Genomic DNA, 18054 nt, shown 5'->3' with positions numbered 1-18054 from the left:
TCAAAATTTAAATTTATATTTTCATAATATTCTTTGTCACCCTTCTGACAACACAAAAATTGCTTCTGAAAGTATTCCTGAAAAACATTACGTTCCATGTTGCCATGACCTTTAACAGAATTAGCTTTGAAAGTTAAATTTCCAATGAGAATTTATTGTTCAGTATCAGTTTTCTATTGTCCTCATAAAAAATTGTTTGATGTAGTCTGTCTAAAATACCAGCATAGATATTAGTTTGGGAATTCCGTTTCATTTTTTGGGAGAGATGATGGGAAATTCAGTCCTAGTTCTTTTGTAAATGGGAGGTTTCCACATGCATTACTTCTGCTCACCTCAGTTTCTAGTTTTCTTAACTTTTGCCACTCAGTCCTCTCCTATGTTCATCCTCATCTTTTCTTCCAGTTCTCATTTTCCATCTTTTCTCCCATGTGTCCAACCAGTAGTCTTATCGCTTACGCCGTAGCTCCTTGCTGCTGCTCTCTAGCAGCCCCTGCAAGAGGAGGAGAATGTCCTGCTACCATCTTTCCTTTGGAGGAAAAGAATGAGCTACAGTTTTACTAACCATCTTGTTTTGTCATATAGTTAAGCTGTCAGTATTTAGGTCAAATGCTGCAAATAGAGAGTCTAACTCTTAACTGTGTCTGTGGTTGTGGCAGGGTGTGTGTGGCTGCTGGATGTCTTGCTGCTATGCTCCAGTATCAGTTTGCAGGTGAAACATCCAAGGAAGTGGCTGATGCCATCTGTGATTGAAACTCCGTAATTAATACTTGCCAAATTCTTTTGAGAACTTAGAGACAGGATGATAGTTGGAGAGATGGCCTGGGTTGAGTATTGGCCTGTTGAAGTTGAACATATGGTTTTATGTTTCAAATAACTTGGAATGTAATTTGCCTTGCGGGAGTCATTGATTTATTAGTAGTAGGTATAGTTGTTCTGCATCTCCTTTTAGGAAGGGAATGATATGACTCACAATTTGTGGCTCTGATGATTTTTCATGATATCTTGAGTTCTGCCTTGTATGTTGGGTACAAACCTACTATGAGTCATAGGCAGTTAATATGATCTGATTTGCTGCAACGCTTTATTTCTCAGCATCATATGTCACGAGATGATTTTACCAGTGAAGGACACTGACAGATTTTTTTTTTTTTTTTGAGGACCTGGTTCCTCAGGATTATGCAGTTTTTTTTTCTGGTGAGAAGAATTACCTGGGACCACGTAGGGATGAAAAGTGAATTTGAAATGCTAAGTTTTACAGGAGAATCCTGTACCCTGTCTTGAGACAGTTCCACAGGACTATCAGGTTCTTACCCTGCTTGTTTGCAAAGAGGGAGTGTACATACCAAGTAGATTGAATGAATTCCCAAATGGGAAAAACCTGAATTTTGTCTGGCCTAATGGTTTATTTATAATTATAGAAGCAAAGTCAATAAATAATTGAAGCGCTCTCCTAAGCCAGCAAGTCATATAAAATATTTTTCCACTGCTTCACCTTCCTTCCTGTGTGTTTGGTCAGCTCCTAGTGATATCTTTCTATCGGCTTCTGCCCTCCTCAGGCATCCTCTGCCTTTCCCTCACCTTCTGCCTCGCTCTCTGCCCCTGCTGCTCCCTGTTGGAGGATTGTGAAAAGCTTCCATTTCTTAATTTGTTATGTTTTTACCTAATAAAGAGGTTTATCCCTATTCATGGCAGAAGAAAGACACTGTCAGAGAACTGGATAAGAACTGTAGAGGGGTCTGATTATCCTCTTGCTGATGGCGATATGGTGTAATGCCCTGGGCTGCGCTGGGGTTGTTTCTGCTCACTGCTTCTGTGTGTGAGAAGGGAATCAGAAGGAAGTCACTCTCCAAGAGAGGAAAGCCTTGGTGAAAATGAATAAATACATTGGAATTCCTCAAAGAGGCCATGTTCTGTTGTTGTAGCTAATATCCCAAGAGGTGCTATTATTCTGCATTTGTTTCCTACCTCTTAGCTAGTGGAAATTGTTAGACTTTTCTGGTGGTTGTATGATCCTATTTCTATTTTTCCCTCCTCTTTTCCCGTTTTGAGCTTTTTATTTGTGGAAATTGAGGGACTTTTCAGGATTCTCTTTGACCTGGATATGACAGATAAGGGGTATGTGTGAACTTTACCAGTGTGCTCTCTTCTGTTTCCTTTGAAAATGAGTATACAAGCAGTTACCGAATTTAATTTGCATCCTGCCAGGTACAATATTAAAGGTAACAATGTCATATATAGTTCCATCACAATATAATGTGCATTAGTATAAAGAATGTGTAAATATAGGGCCCTATTTTGGAGCTGTTCTCTTTGTCTAATCATATAAATTTTGCTCACAGTGGTGTAGAGAGCAAGCACAGCATTAGGTACAGATATTGCGTGCACTGCAAGGTCTTTAGAGACATAGGAAGAAAAGAGGTGAAAGGACATTTTGGTTAACCTATGAGACCAAGAGTGCTTACTGACAATTTGCAAGCAAATGAAAATGATTTTTCTCAAAATATAGGATGCAGAAGGCCTATATTTTTGCAATTTTTTTTTTATCCTTTGTAGTTTGCAATAGCTGTGGAAGAAGACAGTTTCTACATTGTTAGTCACTCCTGCTCCCAGAGCTTGCCATCCCTTCTCCCATAGCAACCACAGAAGCTTCAACATGTTTTTTCATGACAGCCGTGAGACAGAGGCAGGCTTCAGTTCCTAAATTCAGTCTTAAATATCCTGAATTTCAAAATGGAATCCTGGACCCAGAAAGGAGAGGAAAATGCTGCTTTCTAGTTCCAGTGATGCCACCAGACCAGGTGGGATCTGTATACTGATACAGCATTAGTGTCTTACACGTCTGTATTAGGATTGATGCCGTGTTGTACCAAGTCACTGCAATGAAACAGAACCTATGGCACAATTCGTACTTCAGAGGCCTTACAAGTCAAATCAACAGCACCGTTCCCACCATTAGTCCTGTCTAACATGCTCTTGTCATTACCTTCTGTTTTACTGCTGATCGTTTTCATGCTCTCTGTATTTATCTCCTCTCCCCCAGCTAAGGCAAATCTGTTCCCCAAGGTAGTGTATCTTGACTAAATGATTGAACTTGCCATTAGCTGGTCTGTCTGATCTAACGGGGGCTGTGCTGAGGCCACGTCAACAAAATGAATTCAGGTTACGACAGAGGTTTATGAGACATCAATTTTCGCAGTGATAGCTTTGCAGTATGAAGTTAAAATGTTTCAATATTTTCCCCAAATCACTGCAGATGGAAGCACCACAGCTTCAAGCCTTGGGCCTAGAAGTATCAGCTAACTAACAAGAAGCGCTATCAAATTATTTTAAGTGGCATGAGGTTTTTTGCAAACTTGTCTCTCAGCTTCCATAAAGAGTTTTGGTGTGGCTTTAGTCCTTGCGGGAAATTTATCTAATAAATCCATTGCCACTGTAGTACAATCCACTTTGGGATCGTCTCATCTTCATCAGTAGTATATGGTTCACAGGTGCTACCACCTTTTCAGAGGAAGAGTTGTTTTGAACAACTCTTAAGCTAAAAGAAGGAATGGTGGCTTTATCATAGCTTCCAGAACATACCTTAAAAGTAAGGGAGTTATAAATCTTTGAAAACGTTACATCTACTTGTGCCCTAATGTCATCTTCCCACCTACATCCTCTTTTGCCTGGTGTTCTGGAACGAGGAATTTGTGCTTCCATTTGCTCTACCATTTTGGTTTTAATCAGGTGCTGTAGCACGTATCTGATTCAGGCAGGTGTTACTTTGCAGTAGTCACATTGATTTTTGCTCAGACTTCTAGCTGTGTGGAAAAAAAAGTCTTGGAAGACAGTCTTCTAATGAGTTGACAGAACGATGAAAGAAAACTACAAACTGGCAACGGGGAGAGTATGGAATAGGGAAATATTTACCTTAATTATTCTCAGTGTTGGAAGGGCTGGAAGGAGAAAATGAAAAAACCCTACAAACAGTAAAACTTGAAAGTCTAAGCAATGACTTTGGTCTTTATTAGAATATTCCTTGTTCCTACTAAGGGCCTTTTTATGTTCACATAAAGGAGTCTTTAAAATGCCAGGAAATATCTGTATTATGTCTTAACATACAGAAATACATCTTTTCCCTCAACAGTTCTGAGTGGAGAGACTATCAGATGGGCTTATAAATATATTTACAATGATTAGAGCCACTCAAAGTTGCAGTGTAGGATATTGCAATCTTTGAGAAAGAAATGAAAGACCTATTTTCACTGATGGATGATTTACACAAATTACTGAGAAAAATGGCTGCAGGCTTTTTATAGCATTTAAGAAGTGTCATTAATTAACCAGGCAGTTTATTCAAGCCACAAGGACTGCAGACAATGGGTAAGTTGTGTATAAAGATTTTAACATTACATGCTGCATAGTTGAACGGAACCATTAAAATGCAAAAAGAAGACGGGGAAGGAGAGTTGAATTTCAAGATAAATCTGTTTGTTACATAAAGCAAACAGATAAACAAAACCTACTGCAGCTGAACTTAATATTTTGGACTATTTTTAGAAGTGTTTCAGGCCTTTTCAGTAGACTTGCCATTAAAATTAATAATCTCTGCTTAGCTTGTGCTAAGAATTCTGTGAATGTTTCCTGTCCTACCGCATCCTTTTATAGAAAAATATGGTATTTTTAATGTATAGTTAGAATGTTTGAATGTTTTTGCTGAGACTTTACTATTCTTGATGTATATATTTATACGTACTGGAAACTAGTAACACTTTGTTTTTGTTCTCTGCTTGGTGACTTGATTTTTATGATGCCACATAATAGTGACAGACAGATTTTATGAGAAAAAGTAATGTGAATTTTAAGTGCTAGTTAGCCTTTCTTCCTCTCCATATCTTTTTATTATATTGTTTTAAAGCTGTGTGATACGGCTATTTCTGAAATAATAGATTTCTCTGTTTTTCTGGTGTCTATATGTAGTTTCATTAACATTATCTTTCCTTAGCCATTTTGTCTCAAGTAGGTGTTCATGAATCATTCTGCTGAGAAGGCCGCTTTCCAAAAGAAGGAAGGAAAAGAGTTAAATAGCTCAGTGCGTTGTACCTTTTTTTGGTTGCACTCTCCCTTTCTCACTAGCAATGAGCAGCTACAGCACAAATTTGATTCCTCAGCTGAGGATTCAGTAGGCTTTGCCTCTTGTTTTGAGATTAGAGACCAAATACGTTCTCCCTGAATGTATTCATTCAGGTTCATCTGTGCCTTTAGGGACCTTGGCAAATCTCTCTGGGGTTTATCCCCGACGGGGCTTTTTCTATTAGAAACGCTAACTGTTAACACGCAATTGTTGAGCAAGGTAGTTGAAGGAACAAGGTGATGCTTCGATGTGCTTTCTTCATCCCACTAACTTCATCTGTGCCTTGCCTAATCTTTCCCTTAATGCTCTTTATTCCGACCCTAGCAGCAAGATATTTAGAGAGCTGACAAGACAGTGCTATTTGCTCTAGTCGTAAGGGCTGTGAGATGGGGGATGCTGGTGTGCAGATAGCATCATAGTTCAGATTTTCTCAGGAGCTCCTTGAAGGTTTTGTGTCAGCATTTTATCAGATGAGTCTTACAAAGAAACATTTCTTTTAAGGGCTCTGCCGAAAGGAAGGAAACAACTATTTTAATGTGTTGCTTATCCTTGCAGGTATTCCATGGTTGTTACTGCAAAAGTGAGTGGGTGAATGGATTTTTGCATTCCCTTGGATGCAGAATATATTTGAATATACAGCTCACTCTCAACAAGTACACCTTGCAACTCTGCACCCTCATCTGATGCGAGACTCTGATAGCTCGCACTCTGATAGCTCACAATGTCCTTGTCTTAGCTGACCAGAATCTAGGGTTTATTAAGCTCTGAGTACCCGTACCAAGTCTTTCCCTTACTCAGGAGAGGAAGGGTGTTGATGGAAATGACAAACCAGAACTCAAGGAAGAGGTAAAGGCTCATTACGCTATTCAGTTAATGCATCCACTGAGCGTTTTCATATCCAGTACTGTTTTACATTTTTGAAGCATCAGTGTTTGAGTCAGCAAAATAAAAATAAATGCAAATAAAAACATGACCAGTCCCTGTGTGGGATGTGTCAGGAAGGAAGAAGTAGGTTGCCTCTCCTCTCACCTTGCCTGCGTTTATGTACAAAGACTCGCTTATATAGCCTGAAGTCTTAAGTTCTTTAGGACAGGGAATATTTATTTGAACCTGTGTTATGCTTCAGTGTGAGGCAAGCAGTAAGAACTTGGTTGCAGATGTACAGTCCACCTGTGTAAAGCAGCAGCACATACTTACGTTGCTTTTTAGACAGTTCTGCGAAAGAGTGGCACCTTCTGCAGGAATCTGCTTTCCTTTCAAGAAGTCCTACATAAGATAGGAATTTTGTTTTACTTTAGTTTGTGCCTTCAAACTTTCAGCTGGTCAAGAGAGGGCATGTGAGTCAAAAGCGTATTTCTTACAGAGGAAAAGCTTTCTAAACTGTGAAAGTTTTACAGCATTTGTCAGAAACAATCTGTGTTTCTGAAAGAAACCGTTCCATTTCTGGAAGAACCACTTGACTGAGAATGTTTTGGTCCCAGGACTAATTTGTTTCATCCAGAGCTTTGTGATCTTTTTGATTAAAAAGAAATGTAGCTTCCAGAGTGGTTCATTTAAACTTTATTATCACTGGGGTATGATCCATGAAGTTTCTGGAAATTAGTAGCAAGTGTGGGTGTCAGAATGGAGTTTTGAGCTTAGGTCAGATGTGTTCAAGTCTGTGAACAGTTTGAATCCTCTTCATAGGGAAGAAAGAGTGTAGTGATTGCATCTGGAGGAGGAGACTTGTGGGCTTCTGCACTAGGTCTTGTCTGGGAAAGCAAAGCCAAGTTTCATAGTAAATTAGAGATGAAAGGTAGTATTTTTGGAAAATGATGTCACATGATCTTTCTATTATGTTGACACGAAGAGATTGTATACCATTAATGGAAGAGTGACGCAGTACCTCTCTATTTTTCAAAACTGTTTCTACCAGTGTTTCTTCTTGCTTAGATTCAACTTGAACTGGCTCTTGATCCAAGAGCCGGTTTCTTGTGGGTGTTCTTACACTCCAGGATTGTGGAAGGCTGCATCAGCTAAGAGATAATCAATCCTTCCTTGCTTCCTCCATGCTTTTAGGAGGACAATCATTCTTCTTCAATACCTCATTTCAGTAACAGTTTAATACTCACCCTGTCTCCATGTTGACGCAGTTATGCTTGGCCTCACCCATTCTATGTATTTCCTGCCCATGCTGAATTACCCTTCTCTGCTGAAACCCAAAACCTAGGAGGAGAATGCAGAAGTTGAGGGGCTTTCTCCCATGAACATACAGTTTGAACTAAGGGCTTCTTGAATCTGTATTAAGAAATTAAAAACAGCAGGGACGTTTCTTCTAAAATATTTTCTGTGTTGCGTTTTCCCTGGTGCAGAGTGCAATCCTCGTTGCTGGGTAATATCATTTTCCATTAGAGGAAGGAAAAAAAAACCCAGCAACAACTCACAAACTTCTAAAACTGGGAAGGAAATTTTAGCTTGAGCAGACTACATTTATGCTATCTTTCAGGAAATAGCTAAGGCCTGGCTTGGGAACAATATAGGAGACTGCCAAGTGTATGTGAGTACTTTTGAGTATCAGCTGACATCCTTTGCCTGATTCATTGATTGCTAGTAAAATTAATTGCAGTTTCCCACCTAACAATTGGCAAAAAAAAAAAAAAAAAAGAAAAGAGAAGAAAAGACTGTTTGGTACTATGTCTAATTTGGTCTATGTGAAGAATATGTATTTTCATAGACATATGTGCATTTTCCTGATGGAGATGAATGGAAGAACAGAAAACTGCTCTGCTTAAAGAACGTTCTAAAATATTTCTGGTACGGGAGTTCATGGTCCAGGCCTGATACCAATCTGTGCTAAAAACCACAGGAGATATTCTCTAGATGTTCCAGCTGCTAGCTTTCTATTCATTTTGCATACTGGTAGGAATGTGATTTGAAACCTAACAAAAGAAAAAAAACCTATTTTCCATGTCTAAAGTAGACCCTGAAATATATTATTAATTTGATTAATATTTTGTAGAAGGGCTGCTCTTTTCAGTTAAAAATCTAACTGGTGTAGGATTGAAAAGTGTCTGAAGAGTAAAGAAAGAATACAGAAATGTATGTGTCCAGAAGTACGTAAGTGAGAAGTAGTCCAGGTATGCTGCATATAGTAATCAGACTTTCTGTGATTTGCCAGAATGCTTTCAAACAAAATAATCTTTGCCTGGTCAACTGGTTTCACCCTCATGTGTCCAAAGTAGTTTTGTAGCTTGAGATCCAGGGTTTGACACTGCTTATATTTTTCACTCCTGGAAGAAAGTGCAAGCTGTATGTCATTAACAGTCATTCAGCTATGTTACGTTATCTTAGAGAGGAATAAAACTAGTGCTGTTTGAATGTCCAGGTTTTAGGATTTCAATCTTTAATAAACAGATTTGTCACCAGGATTTCCAGTGTATTTACTTTGTCTTCTTATTTGAGGGCTTTGTAGTAGTTACCTAAACCCAAAGGACTTTGTAAGAGAGAGGAAGAACAAACCTGAAAGAACATAACCACTGCTACTTCTGGAAGTTGTTAACGCTCTTGAATGACAATTTCATTGCTCTGTATATATACTGTTAGCTGTGTGATCTCCTGGTGTATTATCCATGTACCAGCTCGTAACTCCTCATTTATGAAGGAAACAAAAAACCTTTTCTCCAACTTTTTAGACCTAAAGGCAGTCAAAGAAAACCAAGTGCTTTTATTCCCCTCCCCCACCAAGCTTTTGTATGAATTGTGATGATGTCTCTGTTTGTGCCAGTTCAAGAAATCATTTTACAGCAGCTGAATTTTTAATGGAAATAAAAAATATTCAGCAGGAGAGCATCTCTCGCCCTCTGTCTCGATTCTCTCTTTTTCTCTCTGCATTTTGAGGTAAAAAGAAGTAAAACCAGAAATACTACCCTCAGGAAAAAAGCTTTGCCTTTTTTCTGTATACTAAGAAGCTGCTGCTGCACCATTTCATGCTTTCTGATGTAGAAGCAATAAACAAGAGCAGCACAAGAAATGCAAAATGCTAATACTGCAACTAAATGGATCACAAAATGCGCTAACTAAACCTTTACAAGAATGACATTTTTATGTTAGACTAATACTAGGGAAGGAAAATGTTTAAAGGCAGTAATTTTCCATATACTTGCTGTGTTATTAAGCACACCTGCATAAATAGGTGTTTGATCCATCATTTTATATTTTAATCAGTTTATAATTCAGTTAATTTTGAATCACAAAAATATATTTATCTCTGTTAGTATGATGGCAGTGTGGTGAAGACTGTAAAGCTTGTTCCTATCCTGACTACTAATATTTGGCCTTATGGCTAAAGTAGAGCAAACAGAACTTCTAATTCAGCTTTCTTGAACTGCTCAGCATACTTTTGGCAATGCATATGCAGTTGACCTTATTAGCATTTCTACAGAGCGTCATTTCTGAGATACAGTTCTCACTTTTTCCCTATTGAGAGGAAGAAGGGGGTAAAGGAGACTAAAGAAAAAATATGAAAAAGCAGTTCTAAACTTTGAAAAGAGGAATTTCAGTAAGAAAACATCAGGCAAAAAGGCTGTTAATTTAGACAGATGCAGAGTAGCACTGTTGGTGGCAGCATTGATACTATCTGGTGAAGCAATAATGAGGTTTCAGCAGATGGGTATGCTGATCCAAAAAAGGAACCAGAAGGGCAAGGAGTAACACCAAATGCTGAAAGAGCAAGGTTTATCAAGTATGTAGGTCAAAGAGGGATCCTTCACAACACTGCGAAGACAAGCCTAGAGAAAGTTAAAAACCAAAACCATAAATCACAGTAGGTAAAAATAAGAGAGAAATTAGAGGCCTCAAGAGTTCATAGAACAAATTTCTGCTTCATAGAACAAAGTTTTTACAGCACAGTTTTAAGAACCAACAAAGCACAGTTTTTCAAGTTTGTAGGGAGTAGCATTGAAAGACCATTTATGGTTTACTTGATCATAAGATGCTGATGAGAGCTCTGCCCTGAACTTGCTCTTCATTGTTAAGAAACTCCTCACAGAGTTTGAGGTGATTAAAAGGAGGATCTGAAACTGGTTAGTTTGAAATACAGCAAGTCCCTTTGTCTGACTGGTACATACAAAAATTCTAAAAGATCTTAAACATGAATTCAACTTAGCTATGAGCAGAAATAATCAAATCTCAGTTTCAAGTTTTGAAGGGCAGCACTGTATTGGGAAAAGGTTGTAGAAGCATCTAAGAGATGTGTAAGTAAGATTTACATCTGTACCTTGAAGCTGGTTAAAGTGAAAATTGAACATGGAATCACCAAACACCTGAAAACTGATCTGAAAGGGCCTAGATGGGATATTTTTTTCCAAAGCGAAATTGTGTCTCACTAGTCTCTCAGAAGTCTTTACATATGTCAGTAAAAGTGGTAGCTACAAAAATCAGTGGAAAGAATTTATTTAATTTTGAAAAAATCAACAAGTGCGTCCAAATATAGATTTCCTGTGTTACAGTTTAGGATTGTCCTGACAGAAATAGCAGTATGTGCACTTTGTCCAAGTCTATTGTAGCAGGGATACATCCACTGCACACTCACTGCACAAATGAGTTGGCAGGTGTAGTAAATCCAGTAAATGATAGTGATACCTATTTTACTTACTGTATATGGATTAGGAGTGCATAGAGAAAAACTGGCTAGGATTCAGTCTGCAAAGAGGTAGACTAAGTGGTCAATTTGCATTACAAAAATGTGGACAGTGGGCTTGCTTTTTTGTCACACTCTATATTAAAACTTTTCTATTTTAAAATATTTATTGTTGTGAGTTAGCAGCAACATTTACAGATGACACACAGTTGCCTAGATTAATTAGGATTGTAGAAATTGGCTTGAAAATTTCAGCGTCCAGTACAGCAAAGTATGCTGCACTGGTCTAGTAAGCAACTTGTAGGACATATCCCTTTATCTTCTTTTAAAATGAACAGTCACTTTCTGAAAAAACTGCTTGTGGTCAGATACTTTGTTTTTCCAGCTTCCACTTATCCTGGGGAAGAAGGAAGAGGTATAACTAAAGAAATTGCTCCTTGGAGTTGATGCAGGGTTGGCATCTTAGCCACAGCTCAGGAAAGATTGGACCACGTGAGATTTCATGACAGATGGCATTCATTTGCAGAATATTTGGTGTATCCAGGAATTTAAATGCAAATTGTTAATGCATGCTGTATTATATTCTACATTAAACTTAGAAGTTAGTGATTGGGACTTCTCTGTCTCGTAGTCTTAATGAGAACCACTTGAACTTGTAGCTGCAGTCAAAGACCGTAAAACTATATCAAAATGCAGAAGGAATACAAAAATATTAGTGTTGTTGCAGAAGTCCGTGTTTGGTGTCGTCTCAGATGTGTGCAGCGTTAAGTCACCATCTCACAAAAGACACGTGGAGGAGGCTCAAAGAAGAGCAACCAGAATGGCCAGAAGCCAAGAGCAATTTCTCATACGAAGAGAAGCTGAAAGACATGGAGCTCACTTACCTTAAAAACATAGACAGATAAAAAGTGAATAAATATAAGATATTGTAGGACATAATATATAAGATAAAAGTCAACCCAGCTTTATTGACTTAAAGGAATTGTTAGGATTTATGGTTGCTGCGACTATGGGCTGCTAATTGGAAGTAAACTTCTCAGCATATAATCAGATGTGGTGAGATGGCAGGATCTCCCCCTTTCCTACTGAACCAATGTATTCATATTAACGTAAAGCTTGAGCCTTCTTTTTGTTGCTTAGTTGTCTTTATGTATATTAAAGCAAATCAAACAACAACAGAATATATTTCATGCAAAAATACGTCACTGTGAGTAAATGTGTTTAGAATCATATTTCAGTCCTGTTCTGAAGCAGGGGGCCTCGTCAGCTGGATCCTCAGTGCGCTAGATCTTTGGTAGCCTATTGTAATTCTGTCCATTTCAGTGTTGCCAAACCATTTTCTTCTAGTACTGTATCTGGTCCAGATGTATTACAGCATCACAACAGATCTTGCGGGAATAGCAGCAATTCAGCACAGCAGATACACACATAGCAAAATCACTGATCACGTTAAAGTTATTCCTCTTGGACTGAATTATTTAGCTTCTTGGATGCACTAAAGCAGTTTAATCTATTCATGATAAATTAACTTCAGAGCAGAATACCCCATCTTTTGATTACCGCATGTCTTTTAGGAATTGGTACGTTTCAAACTGCAAATAGAAGAGTTTTTAACATCTTGAGTATTTAAGAGGATTTCAATCTTGAATGATTTTTTCATGAATACTTAACACTGATTAAATGAAAAACCTTTTTACATACCAAAGCTAGCATGTGAAACCTATTGTTTGAAGTTACCACAGAGGCTGGGAGGTTAGCAAATTTCAAAGAAAGATGTTTTTTGGATATTCAGGTTTGTTATAATAAATATGAATTAGGATGGGCTTCATGAGGAACCCAGACACCTGTGTTTCAGGACTTAACCTAACTTTCAGATCTTAGCATGCTTAGAAAACTTTCTGTATGGATTATCCCATGGCAAACTATAGCAGGTTTCCCTTCAGAACATCCAGCAGCAGGTCACCATTGGAGAATGTTGCAGAAACGTTAGCTCTTTGGCTTCCTGTGTTCTTATGACGTCTTATCAGCTGCAGCTTCACTATAGTGCAGGATTTGTTATGTTGATATGTTTTGTAAGGAAATACTGTATTTATGCTGTGCAGCTGACTCACACTAAATGTATGGGGTGATTTTAGATATTTTATTGTCAGATTTCACGTAATTCTATAAAACCTTCAGTAAGAACACTTCAAAATAAGGTAACCAGGATTTTCTTTTTAATTATTGTTGCTTTCTTTTAGGCTTTGCATTCAAGGGTTAATAAACCAATATAACCTGTTCTTTACCTTTTTGCAGCGCTCTCTCAGACATTCCAGATCTGCAAATACCTGAAAAATATGAATTTAGGCAGCCAAAATACAGCCATTCAAATTATCTTTTGGTTCCCTCAGGCATACCCTGTGCCTTAACCTTTTTTCTGAAGGTCAAGAGAGTTTTATTCGTCTGACACAAGTAGCTTGAGTATGATGGCATTTATAGCTTAGGTAACGTTATGGATGATAACAACATTAGACACTTACACAGCTTCAGCAAGAGTTCAGCCAGTAGGACTATCAGCCTATAAATGCTTTCATCTTAAAGGCTGTCTAGCTACAATAACCCCAAAACTTAAAGCTGCTCCTTGAAACCTATTGCATGGTTAGAGAGGTGAGGAATGCCCTCTGACATTTCTGGGCTGCTAAAGACCTCCGTTAGGTCCCGGTGCAAGAATTAGGGTGCCTGCATGCAATTGTTCTGATTTCAGTTGTAAATTAATGTAGGAGTTCATAATTTTAAATGAACTGGATGCAGTGCTCCTTGAAAGAATTAACTTTAGATAGAGCTTGGACTGCAGCCTGGGTGATGGGTCACAACATTTTATTCCTACCCAATGATGAAATGTTTCTTAGTTCTACGGAATTTTAGGGGCGAAAATTCTCATACTGATTATTTCAAAACCAACAGAGAGTCTCACCTCCTCTGTCTAGGCATTTTGCTGTTACGAAAGTCCAAGGAGATTTGTCAAAACCTAGTCTAGAGAGTAAGTTGAAGGTGGTGTGAGAAGCTAGCAGTGACAATGTTCAGGATTTTGGGTTTGTGGAAGCTTGTTTTGTATAGAGATCTGAAGGAGAGTGGTTATGCTCTGAAAGTGGATAGTGAAAGTGGTCATGCACTGGTCACGCATGTAAAAACAGTTGAAGTGATGAGCAGTATGAAAGGAAATGAGATGATACCAGTGGAAGAGGAATAGAAAAAGGGCCAAAAAGGAAGGAAATGTGAGTTGAACAAAGGGAGAGTTCTTACTTTCATAGCTAAGAGTAATAACTGAAGGCTTGTAACTAACCCACCAACTGTTTAACACAAAGGCATTTATTTCATGTAGTGATATACACTGAAGTAGTCCAGATAGTGCTTTTTCATTACCAGTGTTAATGAGAAATTACTCCACTGATTTTAGTACACATCTCAAAAGGAAGATAGAATAAGTAGAGCAGAGGTCAAAAAGGATGATTGGAGGCTTTGGACAATTTCTACAAAGGGCGATTCTAAGTAGGCTGCGATTCTTCAGCTTGGAGAAGAGATGACTGAGGGATTATATAATAGAGGTCTACACAATTATGATTAAAGTTGAGAGCGTAAATAGGGAATGGTTCTTCTGTATTTCTTACAGTGTAAGAGGTAGAGGTTATCCAGTGAAATTATCTGTTAGCAGGCTGTAAATAACAGAGAGGCAGTATTTTTGCCAGAAACTACGTGACTGTTTAGTGCGTCCTGTTCTTTTACTCTTCCTTGACTATTTGACCACTGTTAGAGATAAGATAGGGGCTTAGAAGATTTTTTCATCTGGGCATTTAATTAATAGACTCTTCAGTTTACAAGTACTGTCACTGAGAAATGGGAAAATCTATTGTTTTTCCAGTATGTTCAGTTTGGGCTCCTCTTTCCAATGTATAGACAATTTGCCCTTTCATTTGTATGGTTCTTTCATATGGCAAAAGAGAAATTATATAGAAATATGATTATAAAACAGGAAATTAGCGGTACGTTGAAGGGCAAGGATAAGTTCTGGCATTCTTTTTAGCTTCATTTTTCAATACTGGCTACGTTTCAAGTTGCTGATTGCCTTTAAACTTGCTTAAAACATAATTTGCCTCGTAGAATTATGTGATTGTAGCAATAGCCTTGGCTAATGTATTTGCCATTTCATGGATTTATTAACACGTATTTCCTAATGTTTTCCTAAAATTCATCAAACGTGCAGGATCTTTTCTTGTTCAAAACCTCAAGACAGGACATGCTTATAAAAGAGAAATTGTAGATTCCAGGCAGTCTGACCGTAATCAGTGCACTTTGGCTAAACAGCAGGTTAGGGGCAAGCCCCTTTCCCCGCCCTGCGTTATCCGTTTTGTATTTGAAATGATGGGCAAAAGCTCTTCTTTATCCCTTCCTGAACCTGTAACGTATTATCTTCCTCTTGGGCTATAATAATCAACTTCCGGTTAATGGATAGTATTGCTTTTTGCCTCTATTTTTGGAAGACATTTTCCCGCCTTCTGTTTGCTTGCTGCTCATCAATTGAATAACCTGTCCTCCTCTGTTCAGCTTTCAGTTTCTCACAAGCTGTTTGAAATCTCTGTTAAGACTTCATTTTTCTCAGGTGTACTGTTGGGTATTGTTATAATTGATGCCTGCCGTTGTTTCTCCCACCAATTTTAGAAAAATTCTGTATAATCCACTCCTGTGTAGTTCAGAGATACTGGTAGAATCCCTGGTAGCCAGCTCACTTCAGTGGCAGTAATGGCCAAGTTTAAATAAAGTGTTAAGGCTCATATTAAAGTAAAACACAATGAACCCCAGTGTGAACCTTTACTTGCTTACAGATTTTAGGACCTTACGTCTAGCCCCCGTCACTTCTTGTTCCTCTATCAACTTTTTCTCCTCTTGCAAGCATCATCAAATAGGCAGGCATGTTTTGCTTTGAGATAAGCAATCAAATAAACAACTGTGGTAGTTGTTTTGTACCTTCCCTGTATGTTCTGCCTCCTATCAGAAGCTCTAGCTAGGTCTCGTTGACCCCTCTCCATCTCTCACTACTCTTTCTGCAGGTACTAACAAGACACAAGGTATTTTTCCTCTGTCTGCTGTGTCTGAGTCGGTGGAAGTTGCTTTTAATACATCTGCCCGAGAGGGACAAATTCTGATTGCTTGCTTCTGGCATTTCTTAGTTGTAATGATTTGATTTTTGATGCTTCTTTATGCACATCTTTGGTTACAGTGTCCCATTGTGGCACCGTTTAAAATCCCTGACTGCTTTGCCTTCAATTCATTTCCAGCATAGCTAGTTAATTGCAAGTTGTGTTCCGTGGAGACTCCAGGTGCTGACATTTGATGGGACCGTGGGCCATTCTGTTATTTTCAGGTACTGTTTGGCACCGCTGATGGTCAGGTTATTGTCATGGACTGCCATGGCCGAATGCTGGCCCACGTTCTCCTTCACGAGTCAGATGGTATCGTCAGCATGTCCTGGAACTACCCCAGCTTCCTGGTGGAGGACAGCAGTGAGAGTGACACAGACTCCGACGACTATTCCCCTCCGCAAGGTAGGGTTGTTCTCAGAGTTGTTCTCTCGGTTTTTCCCAGGGCATCTGGAATGGCATGAAGTGGTCACAGTGTATTGAAGCAGCAGGACATCTGCGGTTTCAGCTGGTAGAGGCTGCAAGGTTGTGTGCTCTTGCGGGGGTAGCACCGAGTGTAAGCAGAGTCCTGGTACAGAGCTGTGGGATCTGCTTGCAGCTCTGCTGCTTCCCCCCTGTCTGGCTTGGGCAAGTCATACCCAATCTGTCCTGCTGAGCCTCCATTTGCAGAAACGAGATAACAACCCAAAGCTGGTAGTGAAATGGATAGCACTAGATAAGAGCTTAAGGTCGCTGTATCCATGCGTAGGTTGGGATAGGATATGGTCATTGCCCCCCACCCTTCTTATTCCAAAAACTATATTCTTGCTTCTTTTGGCTAGCGCTGTGGATTAGTCTGTAAGATTTAGGTTAGCTTATTGCTGTGTTCCAGTGTGTGAAGTCTGAACTAAGTTAAAGAATAATATAAAGGTGATTGTATGATGAAAAATTAAAACGTATAATAACTAAAAATGAGTCTGAAGCAGCATCTCAGGGCTGAACTACAGAATTTAGGACTCTTGCAATTTTAGATCTAGTTTGGATGCAATCCAAAATGCATCATTTACAGAATATTTTGTATATACGTCAGTATAATAATCACGTATTTAGAAATAATGACAGAAGATATTGTGATTATCTGAAACATTAGCATCTTTCGAAATGGGATTTGTTTTGGCTTTCAAGGGAATCTGAACATGATGCCACAGCCTCAGTTTTGCTACTGGATGAGATTTGTAGTCTTAGAAGAAAAGGAAGAAATGATTCTAGCGTCTTCAGATTTCCTAGCAAGCTTCTAATGAAGAAGAAGGAAAAACATTACATTGGTTTTCATGGCTCTTTTGCAATACTGAGGTTCCAGTTGTGGGATGGTGGAGTGGGAGAGTGCACGGAAGAGAATTTCAGTGATCTGAACATGCTAAGTTCCTCTGAGTCAAACAGGGGTGCGTAGACGGACTTGTTACAGGCCTGCTTCTAATGAATACTGAAACATGGTGTGTTTTCTTTAGGGCAGATGCAGCATAAACCTCTCAAAGGTGACAGGCCTTTGATTCACACAGATGCATAGGAAGGACTGGAAGTTTGGTGGATTTTTCTTACCAAATTATACACGCACACATGCACATACACCACATGCTGATTACTAGGCATCTTTCTCTAAAGTATTTTTTGATCAGCTCTTTCACAAGTTCAGGAAGTGATACCACTCTTACCTGGCTCTGTATCATTTTTGATGCCTCAGAAGGTGCTGATTGGGCTTGAGAGCCATTTTCTGGGATGATGGCAGTATCTCCTGCCAGAACTTATAAACAAAAAGAACTAAATAGCAAATGCTACAGATGCTGATATGGGTCATTATGTATTTGGCATGGGAACGTCAGTGAATGCTGAAAATTAAGCCCAGAGGAGCAGAGACTTTTTAGGAATGATTGTGAAAGCACCTTTGAGCTCATCTCTATCTTTAAGTGCACAGAATCCTGTTATGTAGGATGGCATATAATTTTTCACTCTGCTGCCTAGCTCTTAACGTTTAAAATACAGCAATTTGTGAAAGGCTTCTCTTGGAAGCCCTTACGATGTCTCTAGTGACTTGAAGAGGAATACCCAGCACTTGCCCAAGCAGAAAATTTACCTAACAAATAGCTTTTGATATGATTATATTATGATACAGC

The 18054-nt window shown here is 38.8% G+C and overlaps 1 protein-coding gene across 5 annotated transcripts in view; it reads left to right on the top strand.

The window, feature by feature from the left end:
- The window catches only part of TULP4 (TUB like protein 4), a 170402-nt gene that overhangs the window by 109773 nt on the left and 42575 nt on the right, over nucleotides 1–18054 (top strand). For all 5 annotated transcript variants that reach the window (XM_068938592.1, XM_068938593.1, XM_068938595.1 and 2 more), the window contains one exon: nucleotides 16129–16309. In XM_068938592.1, the coding sequence (XP_068794693.1) occupies nucleotides 16129–16309 (181 nt within the window). The remainder of the gene's footprint in view (nucleotides 1–16128; nucleotides 16310–18054) is intronic.

This window comes from Struthio camelus, chromosome 3, assembly GCF_040807025.1.
Source record: "Struthio camelus isolate bStrCam1 chromosome 3, bStrCam1.hap1, whole genome shotgun sequence".
Taxonomy (NCBI): Eukaryota; Metazoa; Chordata; class Aves; order Struthioniformes; family Struthionidae; genus Struthio; species Struthio camelus.
This window is presented reverse-complemented; position numbering and strand designations above follow the sequence as displayed.